This window comes from Piliocolobus tephrosceles, chromosome 2 (assembly GCF_002776525.5).
Source record: "Piliocolobus tephrosceles isolate RC106 chromosome 2, ASM277652v3, whole genome shotgun sequence".
Lineage (NCBI taxonomy): Eukaryota > Metazoa > Chordata > Mammalia > Primates > Cercopithecidae > Piliocolobus > Piliocolobus tephrosceles.
The window spans coordinates 163,898,354-163,917,794 of record NC_045435.1 but is presented as its reverse complement, the minus strand read 5'-3'; the positions used below and the strand labels follow the sequence as shown (position 1 = coordinate 163,917,794).

The window sequence follows — 19,441 nt, the reverse complement described above, 5'->3', positions numbered from 1 at the left end:
GTCAACTTTTGCATATCAAGTGAAAAGGAAGGAACAGGAAAACAAACAAAAATCATGCTTAAAATTTTATTCTGGAATTAGATAGTGGTGACGGTTACACAACTCTGTGAATATACTAAGGGCCCCACCACATCATACACTTTTTTTAATTTAAAAAATATTTTAATTCACCCAAGCCATTAGTGCTGGAAAAAAGAAAAAAGGACGTATTTTGAAATAATTTCAAACGGAGAAAAGTTGCAAGAAATGTACACCAAAAATTTCCATATTTTCTACTCATATTCCCCTACTGTTAACTTTTATAATGTTTCTCTCCCTCTAACATATATAATGATTCTTTTTCTGAACCACTGAAAAGCAAATATAATGTATACCTCAAAAGGATTAATTTAATGGTATGTGAATTATATCTCAACAAAACTGTTAATTTTAGACTGTAACCACATTATAGTTTTTGATAAGCTTCTCATTCGTGTCTTGGAATTAAAACTATAAAGACAACTGACATATCTAATTTTAAAGAAAATACTAAAGTGCACAGCTATATTTTATTAAAGAGTGGTAACTGTATTAAAAAAATACAATCGAAGGAGGCCTATTGTAAATTCATCTTTATATGTCTATTAATACACGAAGTAAAAACACAAAATTTTAAAATAAATTGGTCATGATAACAAATGCATATCTTCCAAACTTTCTTGGGATAAAATGTAATTTGAAGATCAAAAGCTTTATGTGAATATATAGCATTTATAGTTCATGCAAATCACAGAAAATGACACTAGGGAAATAATGTCTTTTAGTTTTCTTTTGGTTAAATTTAAGATAAAAATGGTGGGAAAACAGAAATTCTTATAGTATTAAATACACAGATTAAAAGCCAAATATAAAATTCAGGCACTAACTAGAATACTCAAATATTCCTTAAACTGCAGGAAGAATTTAGGTTAAGAGACAAATCATACAAATCTCTGGATATGTTTTATCTATGAATTGTATCAAATTCCTGGCAAATCCATATACTACCAGGAATGGCTTAGGATACAAAATTATGACAAAGTATTCAATATTGCACGCCACAAATGATTACCACAATTTTATCAAGTAATCCTAATTACCACTGATTCCGCACCAGATGTAAATAAAATGTTAAGGCAATGCATAACAGTTTGATACTGAAAAATATATATGTACATACAGAAATACATCTATACATCCTACAGCTGAAGCTCTTACCTTTTGAGAACCATTCCCCTCCCTGTAAGAATTTTTGTAACTATGTATCTTTTATGTCCTCTCCCCAGAAAAAGGCACAGATAATATCTGGCACATAATTTTAAGAGAGTTTACTTACCATCCAGAAAGGAATCAGTAGACTTCTGGTGAAATTTCAACTTTACAATTTCCATAACTTTTAGTTTTGCATACTATTTATGAATATGTATATAGATGTACATATGTACATACATATAATACATGCAAACATCACCAAAACAAGTCCCAAACTCAAAAAGAGGGTTTTTTACAAAATTTATTTAGGAGTCTACTGGTTTGACAAATTCATTCCCTCATTCAACAATCCCAATGGCACTGTGTTATTTGATTTCCAGGCTTCCCTAACCACACTCTATTTAACTAACAATGCTGCTAAAAACTAGAGTAGAAATTTACCTGTCCTATTTATGACTCACTACTCTCAGATCACTGTAAATACTTCTCGTCTGTCACAGATGCCTTCCCAAAAGAGAATCCTCTCTTAGTCACACAGGTAATATATTCTAAAGCAAGCTGCCTCTTCCTCCTATTCCGCATCTTGAGTATCATGACATTCACTGTCACTGAAGAGTTGAATGTTTCTTGTCCTATGAGAGGGAAACCCTTCTCTGACTAGCTGCATAAATAAGCCATTCATGAGTTGAGAACACTCTGTAATTTTATTGCCAGCTCTTATTCTTAAGTTCCTTTTTTAAGATGTCAGTTTCCGACATGTAAAGATCTAGTTGCATGAGGCTAGTTGGCCTGAAGAAGCAGGGAAGAAAGAGTACGTGATCCCGCAAAGTTAGAGAAAATGACATATAAGAATGGCACAGGAAAATAAGAAAAATATTTGAAGTCATTAGGTAGCAGGATACCTACAACATGTCCTGCACTTTATTAGGCACTATAACATATAAAAAGAAATACATATCATCAGCCCAAGGGAATAAAACAGGGAAGGGGGAGAGGGGAAGAGAGACAAAGAATGAAGGAGGAAAAAAGGTGGGAGGATAAATGAGAAGGAAGTACGGGAGAGGGAAAAGAAAGGGATGGGGGAAGGAAGGAACAAGTTTCTGAAATACAAATAGAATTTAAAAAATGCCTCATGATTCTGATTTGTTGTTTTATCACTAAACTGGCAGGCATTAACAGTAAAAGGTAGACAGCCCGATACAATGGAAAGAGCACTGAACTGAAAGAAAAGCCAGCATTTACTGAATCTCTATCAGGTAGGAGACATTCTTATATATTTTCTTATTTAATTTTCCTAACAATCTTGGAGGTAGAGGGTATAATCACCATCTTACAGATGAGGAAAGCTGAACAATATTTTTAAACTTGCCGCTAACAGGTGCTGAAGTCGGATTTTGAAACCAAAGTATGCCTGTTCGTGTTTCTTCCAACACAAACACTAATTCCATAACCTAGTGTCAATTCTGTTACTTATTAGCTGTGCAATCTTGGGTGAATTACTCAAACTCTACATCTGATGTGGCTCCTCTGCATTAGAATGACTTTTAACGATCTTAAAAACCATTTTTGTGCCTCTAATAGTCCCAAAGATGTATGTTTAATGTTTACTATTTTCTTTTATTTATGTATTGTTTTAATTTAATTGTTTTTTCTGAGACAGGGTCTTGCTTTGCTGCCCAGGATGGAGTGTAGTGGCATAATTACAGCTCACTGCAGCCTCAACCTCCTGGGCTCAGGTGATCCTCCCACTTCAGCCTCCCAAGTAGCTGGAAGTAATTTTTATAGTTGGTCCCAGATGGCTAATATTTATAGTTTTTGTAGAGATAGATTTTTACCATGTTGCCCAAGCTGGTCTTGAACTTTTAAGCTTACGCAGTCCAACGGCCTTAGCCTCCCAAAGTGTTGGGATTATAGACATGAGTCACTGTGGCCAGCTGTTGATTACTATTTTAAACAAAGTTAATCCATTATTTCACCAGCTATGAAATTATCAACTTCAAAAAAAGTCAAACACAGCTGGATGCAGTGGTGCATACCTGTAGTTCCAAGTACCTGGGAGGCTGAGACAGGAGGATTGCTTGAGCCCAGGAGTTCAAGTCCAGCCTGGGCAACATAGTTAGACTCCTGTCACTTTAAAAACAAAACAAAACAAAACAAACAAAAAAAAAAACAAGAAACAAACGTCCCAACAAATCATTTAAAGTTAGTACTTCATTTCCTCACTGTCCTGACAAACTCATGGACAGAAAGCGCTTAAAACCAAACATATACATACCAGATGCTGTATTAGTTCCTTAAAATCAGACAAAGAAAGGAAACACCAAAGGAAATGAAGGAACTGTGGGCACAGAAACCACCTTTGTTGATCATTAAGTTAAAAAAGCATTTTTAGCTTTCTAATACCATTTTTCAGTAGCATTTTCTTGCCATCAGTAAATACTGTGTTACCCTTGGGACCCATTTTTAGATACAATATATTCTTAGAAATTTCAGCCTGATAAAATTCACCAATTGGCAAAATCCTGATAGTCCTGTTCCTACTTGAGCACTAGTGGAAATGGCTAAAGAGGAGATAAAAACAGTGACAGGCCAGGCACGGTGGCTCACACCTGTAATCCCAGCATTTTGGGAGACTGAGGTGGGCTGAATGCCTGAGCTCAGGAGTTCAAGACCAGCCTGGGCAACACAGTGAAACGCCATCTCTACTAAAATACAAAAAATTAGCTGAGTTTGGCAGTGTGCGCCTGTAGTCCCAGCTACTAGGGAGGCTGAGGCAAGAGAATTGCTTGAACCCAGGAGGCGGTGGTTGCAGTAAGATGAGATCATGCCATGCCACTGCACTCCAGCCTGGGCGACAGAGCGAGACTCCATTTCAAACAAACAAACAAACAAACAAAAACAGTGACAAACGTTACTGCCTATATAAAAATGCCTATATAAAAATAAAAATAAAAATGAAACAGTATAAAAAAATCCAGAAGACTGAACAAATTCGGGCAGATAGTCAACAGCAGCATTTAGAGACAACAGCAGTACTTCAAAGACTTAGTGTAGGAAGTTTCGATAGATACATTTTGGTCTTTGTGGTAGACTGGTATATTAATGGCCTCCATAACTCCTGGTATCTACACCATTGTGTGGTCTCCTATAGCAATGACCCTAATACAATCACAACGGCACTGTGTTATTTGCTTTCCAGACTTCCCTAACCACACTGTATTTAACCTCAGCTCACTGCAACCTCTGCCTCCCAGGTTCAAGTGATTCTTCTGCCTCAGTCTCCCAACTAGCTGGGACTACAGGTGCATGTCGCCACGCCAGGCTAATTTTTGTATTTTTAGTAGAGATGGGGTTTCACCACATCGGCCAGGCTGGTCTCGAACTCCTGACCTTGTGATCTGCCCACCTCGGCCTCCCAAAGTGCTGGGATTACAGGCATGAGCCACCGCACCTGGCCAAATAATTCTTAATATTTTAAGCTGTAGGAGACTTGACCATGTTTCAAACAAAAAAGAAAATGGAGATGAAATTTAGGACACTAAAAAGAAAGAGAATAATAAATGTAACTTAGACCTCTGCCTATGATTAAAATACAAAGATAGTGGTGCAAAGATCAGGAATGTGACACATACGTGGCTAGTTAGCTTTGTTCTAGCTCATGCCCACAGATCACACTCCAGTCTGACAATTATTTAAGAATTGTATTTATTGACCAGGTGCAGTGGCTCACGCCTGTAATCCCAGCACTTTGGGAGGCCAAGGCGGGCGGATCACGAGGTCAGGAGATTGAGACCATCCTGGCTAACATGGTGAAACCCGGTATCTATTAAAAACAAAAAAAAAATTAGCCAGGCGTGGTGGCGGGTTCCTGTAGTCCCAGCTATTCGGGAGGCTGAGGCAGGAGAATGGCATGAACTCAGGAGGCAGAGCTTGCAGTGAGCTGAGATCGTGCCACTGCACTCCAGCCTGGGTGACAGAGCGAGACTCCGTCTCAAATAAAAAAAAAAAAAAAGAAATATATTTATTGGTCACTGATATGGTTTGACTCTGTGTCCCCACTCAAATGTCATGTCAAACTGCAACCCGCCGGGCGCGGTGGCTCAAGCCTGTAATCCCAGTACTTTGGGAGGCCGAGACGGGCGGATCACGAGGTCAGGAGATCGAAACCATCCTGGCCAACACGGTGAAACCCCGTCTCTACTAAAAAATACAAAAAACTAGCCGGGCGAGGTGGCGGGCGCCTGTAGTCCCAGCCACTCGGGAGGCTGAGGCAGGAGAATGGCGTAAACCCGGGAGGCGGAGTTTGCAGTGAGCTGAGATCCGGCCACTGCACTCCAGCCTGGGTGACAGAGCAAGACTCCACCTCAAAAAAAAAAAAAAAAACTGCAACCCCACTGTTGGAGGAGGGGCCTGGCATAAGGTGACTGAATCATGGGGCAGACATCCCCTTGCTGTTCTCATGACAGTGAGTTCTCATGAGATCTGGTTATTGTAAAAGTGTGTAGCACTTCCCAACTCTCCTCTCTCCTGCCAGCCATGTGAAGATGTGCTTGCTTCCCCTTTGCCTTCTACTCATGTAAGTTTCCTGAGGCCTTCCAGAAGCAGAAGCCAGTACAGCCTGAAAAACTGTGAGCCAATTAAACCTATATTCTTTATAAATTACCCAGTCTCAGGTATGTCTTTATGGCAGTGTGAGAATGGACTAATACAGTCACTAATACAGACAGGAAGAAAATGTATAAATAGATTAAAGTGAATTATTACTTCTATTAGAAAAACCCCAAAAACAGATGTTCTTTGAAGGATCAAAACTGCAATCTTTCTATAAAAACATTATTTGAACCACTAAACAAATACTTATCCAACATTTACTAAAAGTAAGGTACTCCGTAAGAAAGAGTCCCTGCCCAGCCGGGCGCAGTGGCTCATGCCTGCAATCCTGACATTCTGGGATGCTGAGGCAGGTGGATCACCTGAGGCCAGGAGTTTAAGACCAGCCTGGCCAACATGGTGAAACCCCATTTCTACTAAAAATACAAAAATTAGCTAGGCGTGGTGGCACATGCCTGTAATCCCAGCTACTCAGGAGGCTGAGACAGGAGAATCAGGTGAATCCAGGAAGTAGAAGTTGCAGTGAGCCGAGATCGCACCACCGCAGTCCAGCCTGGGAGAGAGAGCAAGATTCTGTCTCAAAAAAACAAAAAAACAAAAAAAGAATCCCTGCCCTTTTAATTATCACATTTACCTAGAGAACCTAGATATGAAACAGCCAACTAATGAATAAGCATAATGAGTACCATGGAAAGGGAACAATCAGGTATTATAAAAACATATGACATAGTGACTAGGGGAGCTGCAAAGGCCTCCCTGAGAAAGTGTCATATAAGCTGAACATACAAATTAAAACCGAAATTTCACAAATGAACATGTAGTCTAGAGAAAAACATTACAGATGTTCAGCATATATTATTCTGCAGTTTTCCTCACTATACTAAGAGAACGAATGAATATAAACATTAACATTGTGATTAAAGACAATTATGAATAGTACATACCTATACGAAGATCTCTTTGTAAAACATTCTTATCATAAACATAGAAAGACAAATACTGGAAAGTTCTTGGAATCTCAAAGTAAAATTCTTCACTGAAAAATGGGCTAGAAAGAAAATGAAAGCTCATTACTTCAAATAATATAAAACAATTAAATAATAATTAATATCACCTTCAATAATAATAGTATAAATACTCAAATAATATCTTTTTTTTTTTTTTTTTTTTGAGACAGAGTCTTGCTCTGTCACCTGGCCTGGAGTACAGTGGTGCGATCTCAGCTCACTGCAACCTCCAGCTCCAAGGTTCAAGCGATTCTCCTGCCTCAGCCTCCTGAGTAACTGGGACTACAGGCACATGCCACCATGCCCAGCTAATTTTTGTATTTTTAGTAGAGACGGGGTTTCACCATGTTGGCCAGGATGATCTCAATCTCTTGACCTCATGATCCACCCGCCTCGGCCTCAAAGTACTGGGATTACAGGCATGGGCCACTGCTCCCAGCCAAATAATACCACTTTCAATAAGTTAATGAAATGATGGACTAAAATGCCATTGAAAAGAACTTGAAAAGCCCCAAAATAATTATCAGTGCTAAATTTCAACTGAGTTCTATATAAACTAAGCTGAACACTGAGGGGATCTAAATCGCCAGTATGAGTTCTGAACAAATAGCTTTTCAGCAGTCCTGTGGATAGAAGATACAGTAACTGCCTGGGGTCATGCTCACCTAAGGTGGACCATTTGAGAGCTGAGGATAGTGTCATTCATACCATCCTTGTCTTAGAAATGTGTAAAGCTGTATTATTTACAATACATAATACCTAAAACAGCTAATGTTACGTGAAAGGTTACTTCAAAATATTTTTTTAAATTAAAATAAGCTATTAAAAAATTAAAATATGCTATTTTAAAATCAACTTTAAAAATATTTTTAAAAAATTAAAACAAGCTATTTTTAAATCAATTTTATTGAGGTATAAGTTACACACAATAAAAATCCAATTTAAAGTATAGAGGTTGATGACTTCTGATAAATTTATACAACTGTGTAGCTTCTACCCCAATCAAAATATAGGACACTGCTATCTCCCCAGAGTTCTCTTACACCCCTCCTTCAGTTACCCTACCATACCTGCCCCAACCTGTGATGTGTTTTCTATCACTATAGATCTATCCTAAAATCTCACATAAACAGAATCATATAGTATGTATTCATGTCGAGCTTTGTTCATTCAGCTTAATGTCTGTGAGATTTTTTCGATATTGTTGTGTATATAGTAGTTCAACTGTTTTAACTGCTGCATAGTATTCCATTGCATTCCAAATCCATTCTCCTAGTGAGAATGTTATTTGAATTGTTTCCAGTTTGACCTATCAAAAGTAGAGCTGCTATGAACATTCTTATAGAAAGCTTTTTCTAGACACATGCTTTTAATTACTGAGAGTGCAACTGCTGAGTTAAAAAGTAGGTGAATGTGTAATTTACAAGAAACCGTCAAACTGTTTTCAAAGTGGTTGTACTGTTTTACACTCCTAACAGCAATGCTCCAGTTGTTCCATATCTTGGTACTGACAGGCCTTAACTTTAGCTATTCTAGTGAATGTAACATGATAAATGTATACACCTATGTAATCCCTACCTTATAAGCAAGATATAAAACATTTTTATCTCCCCAGAAAGTTCCCTTGTGACTCTGTAATCACTCCCACCAAATTCTTACAGGCAACCAGCGATATGATTTCTATCACTGCAGATTATGTTATAGAATCTATAGTGACAAAAATGGTTTTAAATTGATTTCCTGATGACTAACAATGTTCAATACGTTTTCGTGTGCTCTTGACCATATCTTTTCTGAAATATCTGTTTAAGTATTCTCCCCATATTTTAAATGGCCATCTGTCTTCTTTTGAGTTATTAGGATTTTTGTTTTTAAATAAATTCTGGATACAAGTCTTTTGTCAGAATACTTTCTCCCAGGTGTGGCTTGCCATTTAATTTTTTTGACAGTGTCTTAAAGAAAAGGAGCCTCTAAGTTTGATAAAATCTAATTTACTAATTTTCATCTTTTATAATTAGTAGTGCTTCTTGCATTCAAAGTAAGGAAACTTTGCCCATCCTCATGTTGCAAAGCTTATTTTTATAAGTTCATTTTAAGAAGGTCATTTTGATACATTTATTCTTCTATGATTCTTCTATGAAGATGTGAATCTCTGAAACGATAGTTTCTTTTGTCAAGTGCACCTCTTTCCTGAGAAAGTTTAAAGAACACAAAGATTCTCTAGAAATATCACTATGAAATGCAGTGTCTTTATGATGTTATAACTAAATGAGAAGCTGAAATATAAAGTAAAACACTCCTACAGAAGTCATATCTGATCTTGTCTAGAAAACAGTTGGTTCAGTCTTTTAGTTGTTAAAATGCCTAGTGAACTTTTGTCACTGTATTTTTCCCTTCAAATGTAACCAAAATAAACTTTTAAAAGGTGGTCTCACAAAGTAACTAGAGCCTTCTAATTAATTTCAACATAGAAATCAATGCAAAAAGAACTATTAGTCAAACACATGATATGAAAGACAAGTGTATGTATTTATCTCTTTGCATTATTTTATAAACAATTATAAATGCAGAATTTCCTGTATATATTACATCCACATTCAAATATTATGTTTAAAGTACATTCTAAAGCCAAATAAGAATAATATGAGAATTAAGACTAAAGATTTCAAGTTTCCTACTTGAAATGTTTTTGGGCTACTGAAGTATTTTCAGTTTTATACAATATCTTTTCTAAGAAGAACTCGACATTTAAAATTATAAAAAATGAAAATAAAGACATAAAAGGAATCTTCAAAGGCAAATGTAAAAGATGTTTTTAAAAAGGCATCAAAAACAGATCCCTAAAATACAACTGACCTAAAATACGATTCAGATAAGGCATGGCATTCAATATTTCATCCACCACGTGCTCATTCCAATAATACCCCACACCTTGTTTTTTTTTTTTTTTTTCCTGAGACGAAGTTTCACTCTTGTTGCCCAGGCTAGAGTCCAATGGCATAATCTTGGCTCAATGCAACCTCAGCCCCCTGGGTTCAAGCGATTCTACTGCCTCAGCCTCCCAAGTAGCTGGGATTACAGGCATCCGGCACCACACCCAACTAATTTTTGTATTTTTCGTAGAGACGGGATTTCACCATGTTGCGCAGGCTGGTCTCGAACTCCTGACCTCAAGTGATCTACCTGCCTCTGCCTCCCAAAGTGCTAGGATAACAGGCGTGAGCCACCGCGCCCAGTCTCCTTATTTTGACTTTTGTCTCTGAACAAGATTCTCAGCACAACTCTGCACCAGAATTATGTTCACGTTGCTGCAGTGCAGAGATGGTATATTCCAATTTTATGAATTGGAATTTAATATGACACTCTCAAAGGGCAATTACACTTTCAAAGATGAGACATCTATCTGAGAATTCATTCCCCGATAATGCACTAATAAATTAAGCAACTTGTATGAACTTTAAGTAACTTATTCTTTAGATAAATAAAATAAACATGTACTTCGAGGAAAGTTCAAATAGGCAATATCTAGCCTGTCACGTGAAAAAAACTTTTCTTCAGAAAACAAAGACAAAATTAGGAACAATTAAGAGGAAGACAACATTTTGAGACGATAAAAAGCCACATGAAAGCAAGCACTGTTTCTATCTTGTCTTCCTGATTATTATAATCTGGAAAAGGCATAATATTTACCAATCTATATAGTAAAAATCATAATTTACCAATTTTTCTACCAACCTTAAAGATTTTTCCACAACTTGGGTACGATAAACTTCTTCCTGGTCCAAATTGATGGTACAGAAACAATCTCTCATTTTGTGGGGTCCAAGATACGGCAATAAATTTTTTGCTTCACCTGTCGGCACAAAATTTGAAATTGTTATTAAATATCATGAACTGCTTTATACTAAGCCTTATATAGGATGACTTCAATCTGAAACAACATATTAATGTGGCACAGAAAAAAAAAACACTAGTGATTAGAGAAAGATCAAGTTGGTCTAAAGGAGACTGGTAAGAGTGAAGGGAGGAGCTGTGTATAAAGTGACTTGAGGTTCCTTTTTATATTACGTAATTGCATCCCCACTCCTATGAAAGGGCAATCCCTCTACTTGTGCTCTCTATCCCATCCCACCAGTGCTACCTCAAGGACTTTACTCCACAATTAATCTTTCTTTCCTGAATCACCATTAATTTTCCTCTCTAGTGGATCATTCCCATCAGCATATAAACAACGATGGGAATTTCTCAACTTAAAAAAAAGCACACAAAAAGAAAAGAAAAAAAACTTCTTAAAAGCATCATATCTAGTCATTGTCTCTTCTTTCTTACCTTCCATTTTTTCTTCAATCCTCTCCAATCAACTTCTGATCCCACCATGACACTCAAACTGCTCTAGCTGAGGACACTAATGCCTTCCACATTGCCAAATCAATGATCACTTCTCTATTTTCATCATATCCGGCCAGGCAGCATGATTTAACACAAATGAACATTAATATCCCTCCTTAAAATGCTCTCTTCTCTTGGCTTCCACAACACAGTATTTCTGACTTTTCTCCTACATCACTGGCTCTCTGCTGACTTCTCCCCCTCCCTACCTCTAAACATGCAATGCCTCAATTCCAGACCACCTTCTCTTCCTTCTCTTTGCCAACTCTGCAGTATATGGTGGTAATGCTGACGCCTCCCAGATCTGCAACACCAGGTCTAACCTCTCCTCAACAAACACTAGATGTGACTATTCAAGGGTCTCCTTGGATATCCAGTAGGCATTTCAAATTTAAGAAGTCCCAGAAAAACCATCAGATTTCCTTCCCTAAAACATGCCCTTTCCCCAGCTTACCATTTTCTGCTCTTACTCTCACCATCCTCCTACTACTTTCCCAAACTCCCATACCCAGTCCCTTAGCAAATCCAGCAGACTTCCAAAATAAATCCCAAATCCAACCAGTTCTCTTTGCCTTGACTAGAATCACCAAGCCCAAGCCACCATAATCTTTTATTTGGGCAAACATGAGAGTTGCCTAACTGGTGCCCCGCTTCCACTTTTGGCCCTCCTACAGTCCATTCTCCATCAAGCAGTGTGATATCTGAAACATATTCTTTAGGTTACTCACTCACTTCCCTCCTCCAATACCACACCATTTCACTTAGAATAAAATTATCGTTCTGTACCCCAGTCTACAAAGCCCTACTCAATGGTCTCTCTGATCTCTTCTCCTTCCCTTCCCCCAACCCCAGTCAGTGTTTATTTTTTTTTTTTCATTCATCAACTATGCCCCATTATGTTCAAGTTTAGGGCTTTTATCTGGAATACCACACTCCTAGAGATCTTCAATGGCTAGTGCCTCATCATTCAGTCTCAGCTCAAATATCACTAACTCAGAGAAATCTTCCTTGACTATTCTATCTAAAGCACATAGTTCTGCTACCATATTCTATTTCTCCATTTTGTTTCTTTAATAGCACTGATAATTATCTAAATTTCTGTTCATTTTTACTTCAGTGTTTATTTTTTGGTTCCCTCATTCTTGAGGCCCGAGAACTTGTTCATCTTCAAGAACTTAAACAGTGATTGTCATACAGTAGACAGCTGAGAAATATTTCTTGAAGGAATATTAAATAACCCAAAAAGTCTAGTTTTGAGGTTTTGAAGTTCTTTGATACTCTAGCTCAAAGGATATACACAAATATGGGCGCTGAAATCAATACACCAGTTCCCTTATGCATCAGTCAGCATAAGGGAAACAGCATTACCCCAAGAACCATAAAACCAATATTCCTGTCTTACTCTGCTACTAAGTGGCTATATGACTTCACACAAATCACTCAATCACAGCTTTCCTGATGAAGGTTCGCACTAGACAAACTCAAGCATCTTTCCGCTTATCAACTTTAAAGGCCATTCAAACCAATATATTTTTGAGAAGTCTATTAGAAACCTAAGCAGCACCTATAAAAAAACTCAGTAAACAAATTATTTATAAAATTAAAATAAGAAAACCAATGGAATAGTACCAGTAAGATACTTATTAAATCTGTCACTGAAAGATTTTTTTCAAAAATAAAGTTACCACTAAACAGAATAAACAAATTTATGTCCATCTCAAGTCAGAATTGAGGAATCTAACCTTTTAAATGATTAATTTAATTAATTGCCTAAAACGGGTTAGTCCTTACAAACAAGCCAGGTCCCTAAGAAAAATAATCTATGTCTCAACCGGTATTCATCTGTTTTCCTCTTCCTCCAAAGACTAGTTATTCCTCTTCTCATCCAAAGCTCATCCATTTACTGTGCTCTCTCTACCCCATTCCCTCTTACTCCCTCCAGGACACTGTCTAGAAATTCTATTTTCATTACTCTCAGCCTTCCTGTCCTTCAGCCTCTCCTTTTTCTTTGACATCTCCCTTCTGCATAATTTAGACTTTTTTTTTTAAAACAAAAGTCCAACTAGCTTACGATACAGGACCTAAAATATAAAAAATCTGGAATTAGATCATAATAATTCTCTACTTAATAAATATGCTCCATAATAAATATGCTCCATATATAATTGGGAGAATTTAAAACACTAAATAACTGTCCCTGAATACATTTCTGTTTCATTCACATAAGTGCAGTTTTGAGAAAACAGTATTAAATAAATCTAAATCTACACATACTCTACTTCCCTCTCCCTTTTAAGAGAGAGACAATGAGGTTATTTTGTCTGAAGAATCCAATGAACCTGACATTATCAGGTATTTATCTAGAATAAAAACGTAGGCTCTATGTAATATGAAAAAACGTACTAAGCATCACTTCCTATAAAAGCAGTTATCATAATCTGTACTTCTTAAACATCCACCACTGACTGAAGTTCAAATAAACTTTGTTGAAAGTTAATTCATCTAATCAATGCCCGGCTCAACAATCAATTGTACAAATATGTTAAGTCGGCTACTGTAACTCCAAACTATAGTAGTGATTAATTGGCATTTTATAAACAACATAATCAAAAATGAAGTCATGGTTACAGATATAATAAGAGTAATGTTGTACCTATTGTATCTCTAAGCATAAAGAGAATATGTTAAGAGCCACACTTTACATCAAACTACACAAAAAGACAAAAGTGAAGAACTTTGGAAGATTGTGTGTGGTATTTGTTCAGAGCCTCATGAACTCTGGCCAATTCTGGTACATAAATGACCATGTGCCTTGAACCAAAAAAAAAAAAAAAAAAAAATCTATTGCCAAATTTCTTGAAAACTTGTTCTATAATCTCTGCTTTCAAGTGTTCCCTTCAACTCACAGCCTAAACCTGCAACTTGCCTTCTTATCCTACTTCTCTACTTCTTGTTTAGAACCTTGAGGAACACTAACAGGCTGGGCACAGTGGTCATGCCTGTAATCCCAACACTTTGGGAGGCCAAGGTGGGCAAACCGCTTGAGCACAGGATTTCGAAACTGCCTTGGCAACATGGTGAGACCCCATCTCTACTAAAAATACAAAAAGTTAGCCAGGCATGGTGGTGCATGCCTGTGGTCCCAGCTACCTGAGAGGCTGAGGTGTGACGATGGCTTGAGCCCAGGGGATGGCAGTGGCAGTGAGCTGAGACTGTGCCACTGCACTCCAGCCTGGGACAAACGAGCAAGACTCTGTCTTAATAGTAAACAAACAAACAAACAAACAAAAAAACACTAATATTAAACGCCCAAATCATATCACTGCTTTTCAGTCCCACCTTATTTGACCACTCTTCATTCTTTGACAACACTAACCTTTCCTCAGCTCAGCTAACCTCTTGTGAGGGTTTTTCTTATACTCCCTCTTTTGGGCTTTTTATCCACTAACCACATCTTAAATGTGAGGAAACTTTTGGTATCCACAGACCACTTAATTCATCATAGAGGTGAAGGACAAATTCTAGTTGTTTTTTAAATGTTGTCACTATAAAACAATAAAATATATAAAGAAACAAATGAGTTTCTCAACACTGTTTGATGGTATTATTTACAAACTTTCTCAACTTATCTATAGCCTGTTTAATAACAGCCAACCTTAAGGAGAATCAGGTTCTAAACCTGCGGTAAATATGGTAGATTACTGTTCAACATCCATTTCAACCTCCTTCAGTGTATGTCTTCCTGTACTGCAGAGAAGTTAAAAAATACATTTCCCAGCCTCTCTTGTGGCTAGAATTATAAATGTGATTTAAGTTCCACCAATCAGATGCACTCACTAGAAATTTTAAGGACAGAAGAGAAGGGAGGCTGAGTTTGGGTTGCTTCTACTAGCAAACATTGTCATGGAGATGTTCATCTTCTGCAGCAGTATTTGTAGAAGTCCTAGTATTCAATCACAGGTTTCATGAATATTTAAAAAAGCACAAGGCATCCATTCTGCAGTACAGGTTGTGGTAGGCAGGACTTGGCTCTAGGGCCAGAAACAACAACGGCTTACTGATGAAGGTGGTGGCTTGCTAACAGCTCTTTCCTAATAGCAGCAGACTCCTGATCATGGCAGAGGTCGCAAGGTTCTAAGATAGGCATCTAAAAGTTACAGTTTCACAATTCTGCAAAAGCCTTTCCGATCCTAAAAGAGGCAATAACTCTCTTGGTGGTCCAGATGCAACGTGGCTTTTTCTAGATCTAGAGTCTGTTTCTTCAGTCTTGCCAACAATTCTACAAGCCACTTAAAATTTTTTATTAAATCTCTTTCTGTTTAAACTAACTAGAGTTGACGCTCTAACCTAATCTCAATTCTTTTCTAACCTTTGCTTCCAACAAATTAGAAAATCCCAACTTGAGTTACTGGTCATCATGGTTGGGTAAATCCACCAGCCACACGTGGCTATCTGGATCAAACATGGACCCAGAAATTACAAAGCAATTTTTCACTGAAAATTATTTTCATTGTTCTATCAGATAGTGAGTTGAATAGCAGCACACTTAAAAAGGGAATCCTTTAACTTGGGAAATGGATCTTAACTCTATATATAGCTGTATCTACCTTCACAAAATATTTCTTTATCTTCTGTAGCATTTGAATAAAATTTTAAAACTATATTCAATAATACAGTATCATATTTTCATGAATTTGGAGTGCCAAATTCTTTTCTTTTTTTTTCCTTTTTGAGACAGGGTCTTGCTCTGTCGCCCAGGCTGGAGCACAGTGGCACAATCATGCAGCCTCGCCTTCCTGGACTCATGTGATTCTGTCACCTCAGACTCCCAAGTAGCTGGGACTACAGATGCACACCACTAGGACCGACTGATTTGCTTTGTATTTTATGGAAAGACAGGGTTTTGCCATGTTGCCCAGGCTGCTCTTGAAGTCCTGGGTTCAAGAGATCTGCCTGCCTTGGCCTCCCAAAGTGCTGGGATTATAGGCGTGAGTTACTATGCCCGGCTGGGAGTGCCAAATCCAAATTCTTAACATTCAAATCATGTGCACCATTTTGGGTGTCTCTATTTTATCCTTAAATTCACAAATCATAGTTTGACCCTAAATTAGTAAGAATAAAGCATTCAAGAAATTCAATGTATTGCTAAGATATGACACAAGAAAAGCCAGCTGAAATAATAAAAATGGTTTTTACTTGCATTTGAATGAAAGGAAGAAATGTTTTTATAGTTCATACTTCATTTCAAAAATTCTGTGCATGTGGAGTACTGCAATATGCAAAAGCAGACATTTGTCCCTCACAGGCAGATACACTGTTCCTACAGCAAACAGTATAGATTTGATTGTATGTACAACTGTCACTATTTCCTTCAACAATAAATCAAGATCAGAAGATGTATCAATGACAGCCAACTGTTCCTCTATGAAGAAAGGAGGTTGACATTCAAGTACAATTTATTTTATTCTGTAACATCTTTTCTTGTTGAATTCATAACTGGTACTCCTTAAGCACTTTTCGAGTGTACATTATGACTTACAACATAACTGTTAACTAATTTTTTAAAGTCTTCTTTCCTAAAGGGTGGATTTTCAAAGACAAACAGAATAATCCTCCACTGGGCATTTCTTCTCTTTCACAAATGTTCTGCAAGTATGCCAAGAACATCTTCCCACTATACATCAATGATTTTGTCCAAACATAAAATGAAATATCCTCTTGCCCACAAGTGATAGTAATTGTTTTTCTACATCATACATATTTTCCTACAACATCATACATATCTTAAAATGCTGTGTTTAGCTTTGATACTCAACCTTCCCAATGTTGCTAGAGTTACCTTTTTAATACGTACACACACACACACACACACACACACATAAATAAATATAAATAAAACATCCCTTGCTCAGAAGTCTTCAATGGCTCACACTATCTCCCACTGCCCACTCGGCAGGATAAAATCTAAAATTCCTTAGTCTGGCACAAAAACCCTCCATCCCTCCATGATCAGGTGCTATCTACTACATGTTCAGCCTCATCTAGTTCATCTTTACCCCCACAAATTATGCTGTAGCAGTACTATACTTTTAGTTTCTTGAACACACTGTTCTCTCATGCCTCTGTGTATCTGAAATGCTATTTTCTTTGTATGCCCTACCTGTTTTTCTCTCCAAAGAGCTCTGCTTAAGGGCATCTTTGTAAAGTCTTCCTCAATTCCTAGGTAGTCATGTCACTCTTTCCCATGTGTTTCTACTGTACCTTGTATTTTTACTACAGTGATCACACTGTTTTGTACTTGTTGCATTTCATTCAACAAATATTTACTAAGTGCCTAAACACATGAGGCACTGTTTTAAGTGCTGGGGATATAACAGTGAATAAAAACAGGTCTCTGCCCATACGAAACTGTTGTACAATATATACAGGGACGACAAATACCACAAACTCTTAAATAAGCACATAGTATTTATTGCCATGGAAGAAATAAATATTTATTGCTATTCCAGAAAACAAAGCCGGTTAAGAGAGTTAGGGAATGGCAGGCCCAGAGGGTAGAGACAGGGAGGAGGTCAATGTTATTTTATATAGTGAAGCAGGGAGGGCCTTTCAATTAAAACATTTAAGCAGATACCTGAAGGAAGTCATTGAGGGTATAAGCCATATACCTGGGGAAGCTAGGGGAAGGAGATGCACAGGCAGAAAGAATAAAATGTGCAAAGTCCTTGAGACAGGATAGTTTGGTACACCGGAGGAGTAGCAAGGAGGGCAGTATGGCTATAAAGCAATAAGCAAAGTGGGGAAAGGGAGGAGATAGCAAGAGACAGAGTAAGGATATGGGAGGAGGCAGGTTAAATAAGGTCTTACAGGCACTGGAAAGTCTTAGGCTTTTTTTGTGTGTGAGACGGTAAGGTTTTGAAGGATTTTGAGCATAAAAATGGCAAGATTTTTTGTTTTAGAATCAATGCAGAGGGGAAAGATAGAAGCAGGTGACTAGATAGGAGGCTACCGCAGTAATCTCGATTAGCGAAAACTTGCAGGTCGGGGAGGGGCAGAGCAGATATGGGTCTAGAGAGGATGGGTCATTTGGGCATGTATTTTGAAGATGGAGCCAATAGGATTTACTGTAGGGTGTGAGAAATAGAGGAGTCAAGAATGACTTCTAAGAGTTTTAGTCTGAGCAGCTGGATGAATAGAGATGCTATTTCTAGAGATAGAGCCTCTTACTGCGGACCAAATTCAAGAGACTGTATTGAATATTAAATATGAAATGCCTTATACAACCAAGTGCAGGCAATCTGTCCAATGACAAAGGGTCCTGGATAGAGATAAAATTTGAGAATCATCAGTAAGTACATAAAATTTACAAAACCAAGAGACAATACAAAATCACAATTGGAGCACATATAGAAAAGAAATTTGAAGACTGAGCCTCAGGGCTCTCTAACGTTTTGGGTGGTAAAGATGAGACACAACCAAGCAAAGGCAGTTTGGCTGTCTCTTCACTGAACTATAAACTTCTTGAGGAAAGGGACCAATTCTTAGCACCATCCTTAGCATATAATATATAAAGAAACAGCTGCTGAACAAGTATCAATGTATGTATATAACTTTGGCATGGGCAAAAAAGAGGTTCCAATACCATATCACAAACCATAAAATTGTACGTAAGCTTCTTTTCTCCATTTCATGTAGGTTGATCTATGTGAACTACTCCAAAGATTTTTTAAAAGTCTCCTTTATACAGTTACCAAAAGCATTTAAAGAATCTTTATAGTATTAATACAGAGACATTCTGAAAATAAATAAACCAGTGCTGAAGTTCACACATTCAAATATTTACTGAGTGTCTACTGAGCTGCTAGGATATGACAGTGAGCAAAACAGACAAAAAGTCTGCGTCCTTATTAGGCTAAGACACATGAAGAGATCAACAATAAATAAGTAAGTAAAAATGTATGGCCTAATACTAATAAGTACATGCATCACAAGAAATGAGGTAGCTCAAGGAAGGCTTCATTGAGAAAGTAACTCCTGCATAAATACCTGAAAAAAGAAGAGAGACACGTAACTATAGAAAACAGCAGCTTTTAGACATTGTTAAAAAGTAAATAGTTGGCTGGGTGCGGTGGCTCACGTCTGTAATCCCAGCACTTTGGAAGGCGGAGGCAGGCAGATCACGAGGTCAGGAGATCCAGACTATC

At 37.5% G+C, this 19,441-nt stretch overlaps 1 protein-coding gene across 3 annotated transcripts in view; it reads right to left on the bottom strand.

Annotated features, from left to right (window-relative positions):
- RASA2 (RAS p21 protein activator 2) overlaps nt 1-19,441 on the bottom strand; it is a 123,553-nt gene that overhangs the window by 88,852 nt on the left and 15,260 nt on the right. For all 3 annotated transcript variants that reach the window (XM_023192128.2, XM_023192129.2, XM_023192130.1), the window contains exons 2-3: nt 10,584-10,701; nt 6,786-6,889 (exon numbers count right to left, since the gene is read on the bottom strand). In XM_023192128.2, coding sequence (XP_023047896.1) covers nt 6,786-6,889; nt 10,584-10,701 — 222 coding nt within the window. The remainder of the gene's footprint in view (nt 1-6,785; nt 6,890-10,583; nt 10,702-19,441) is intronic.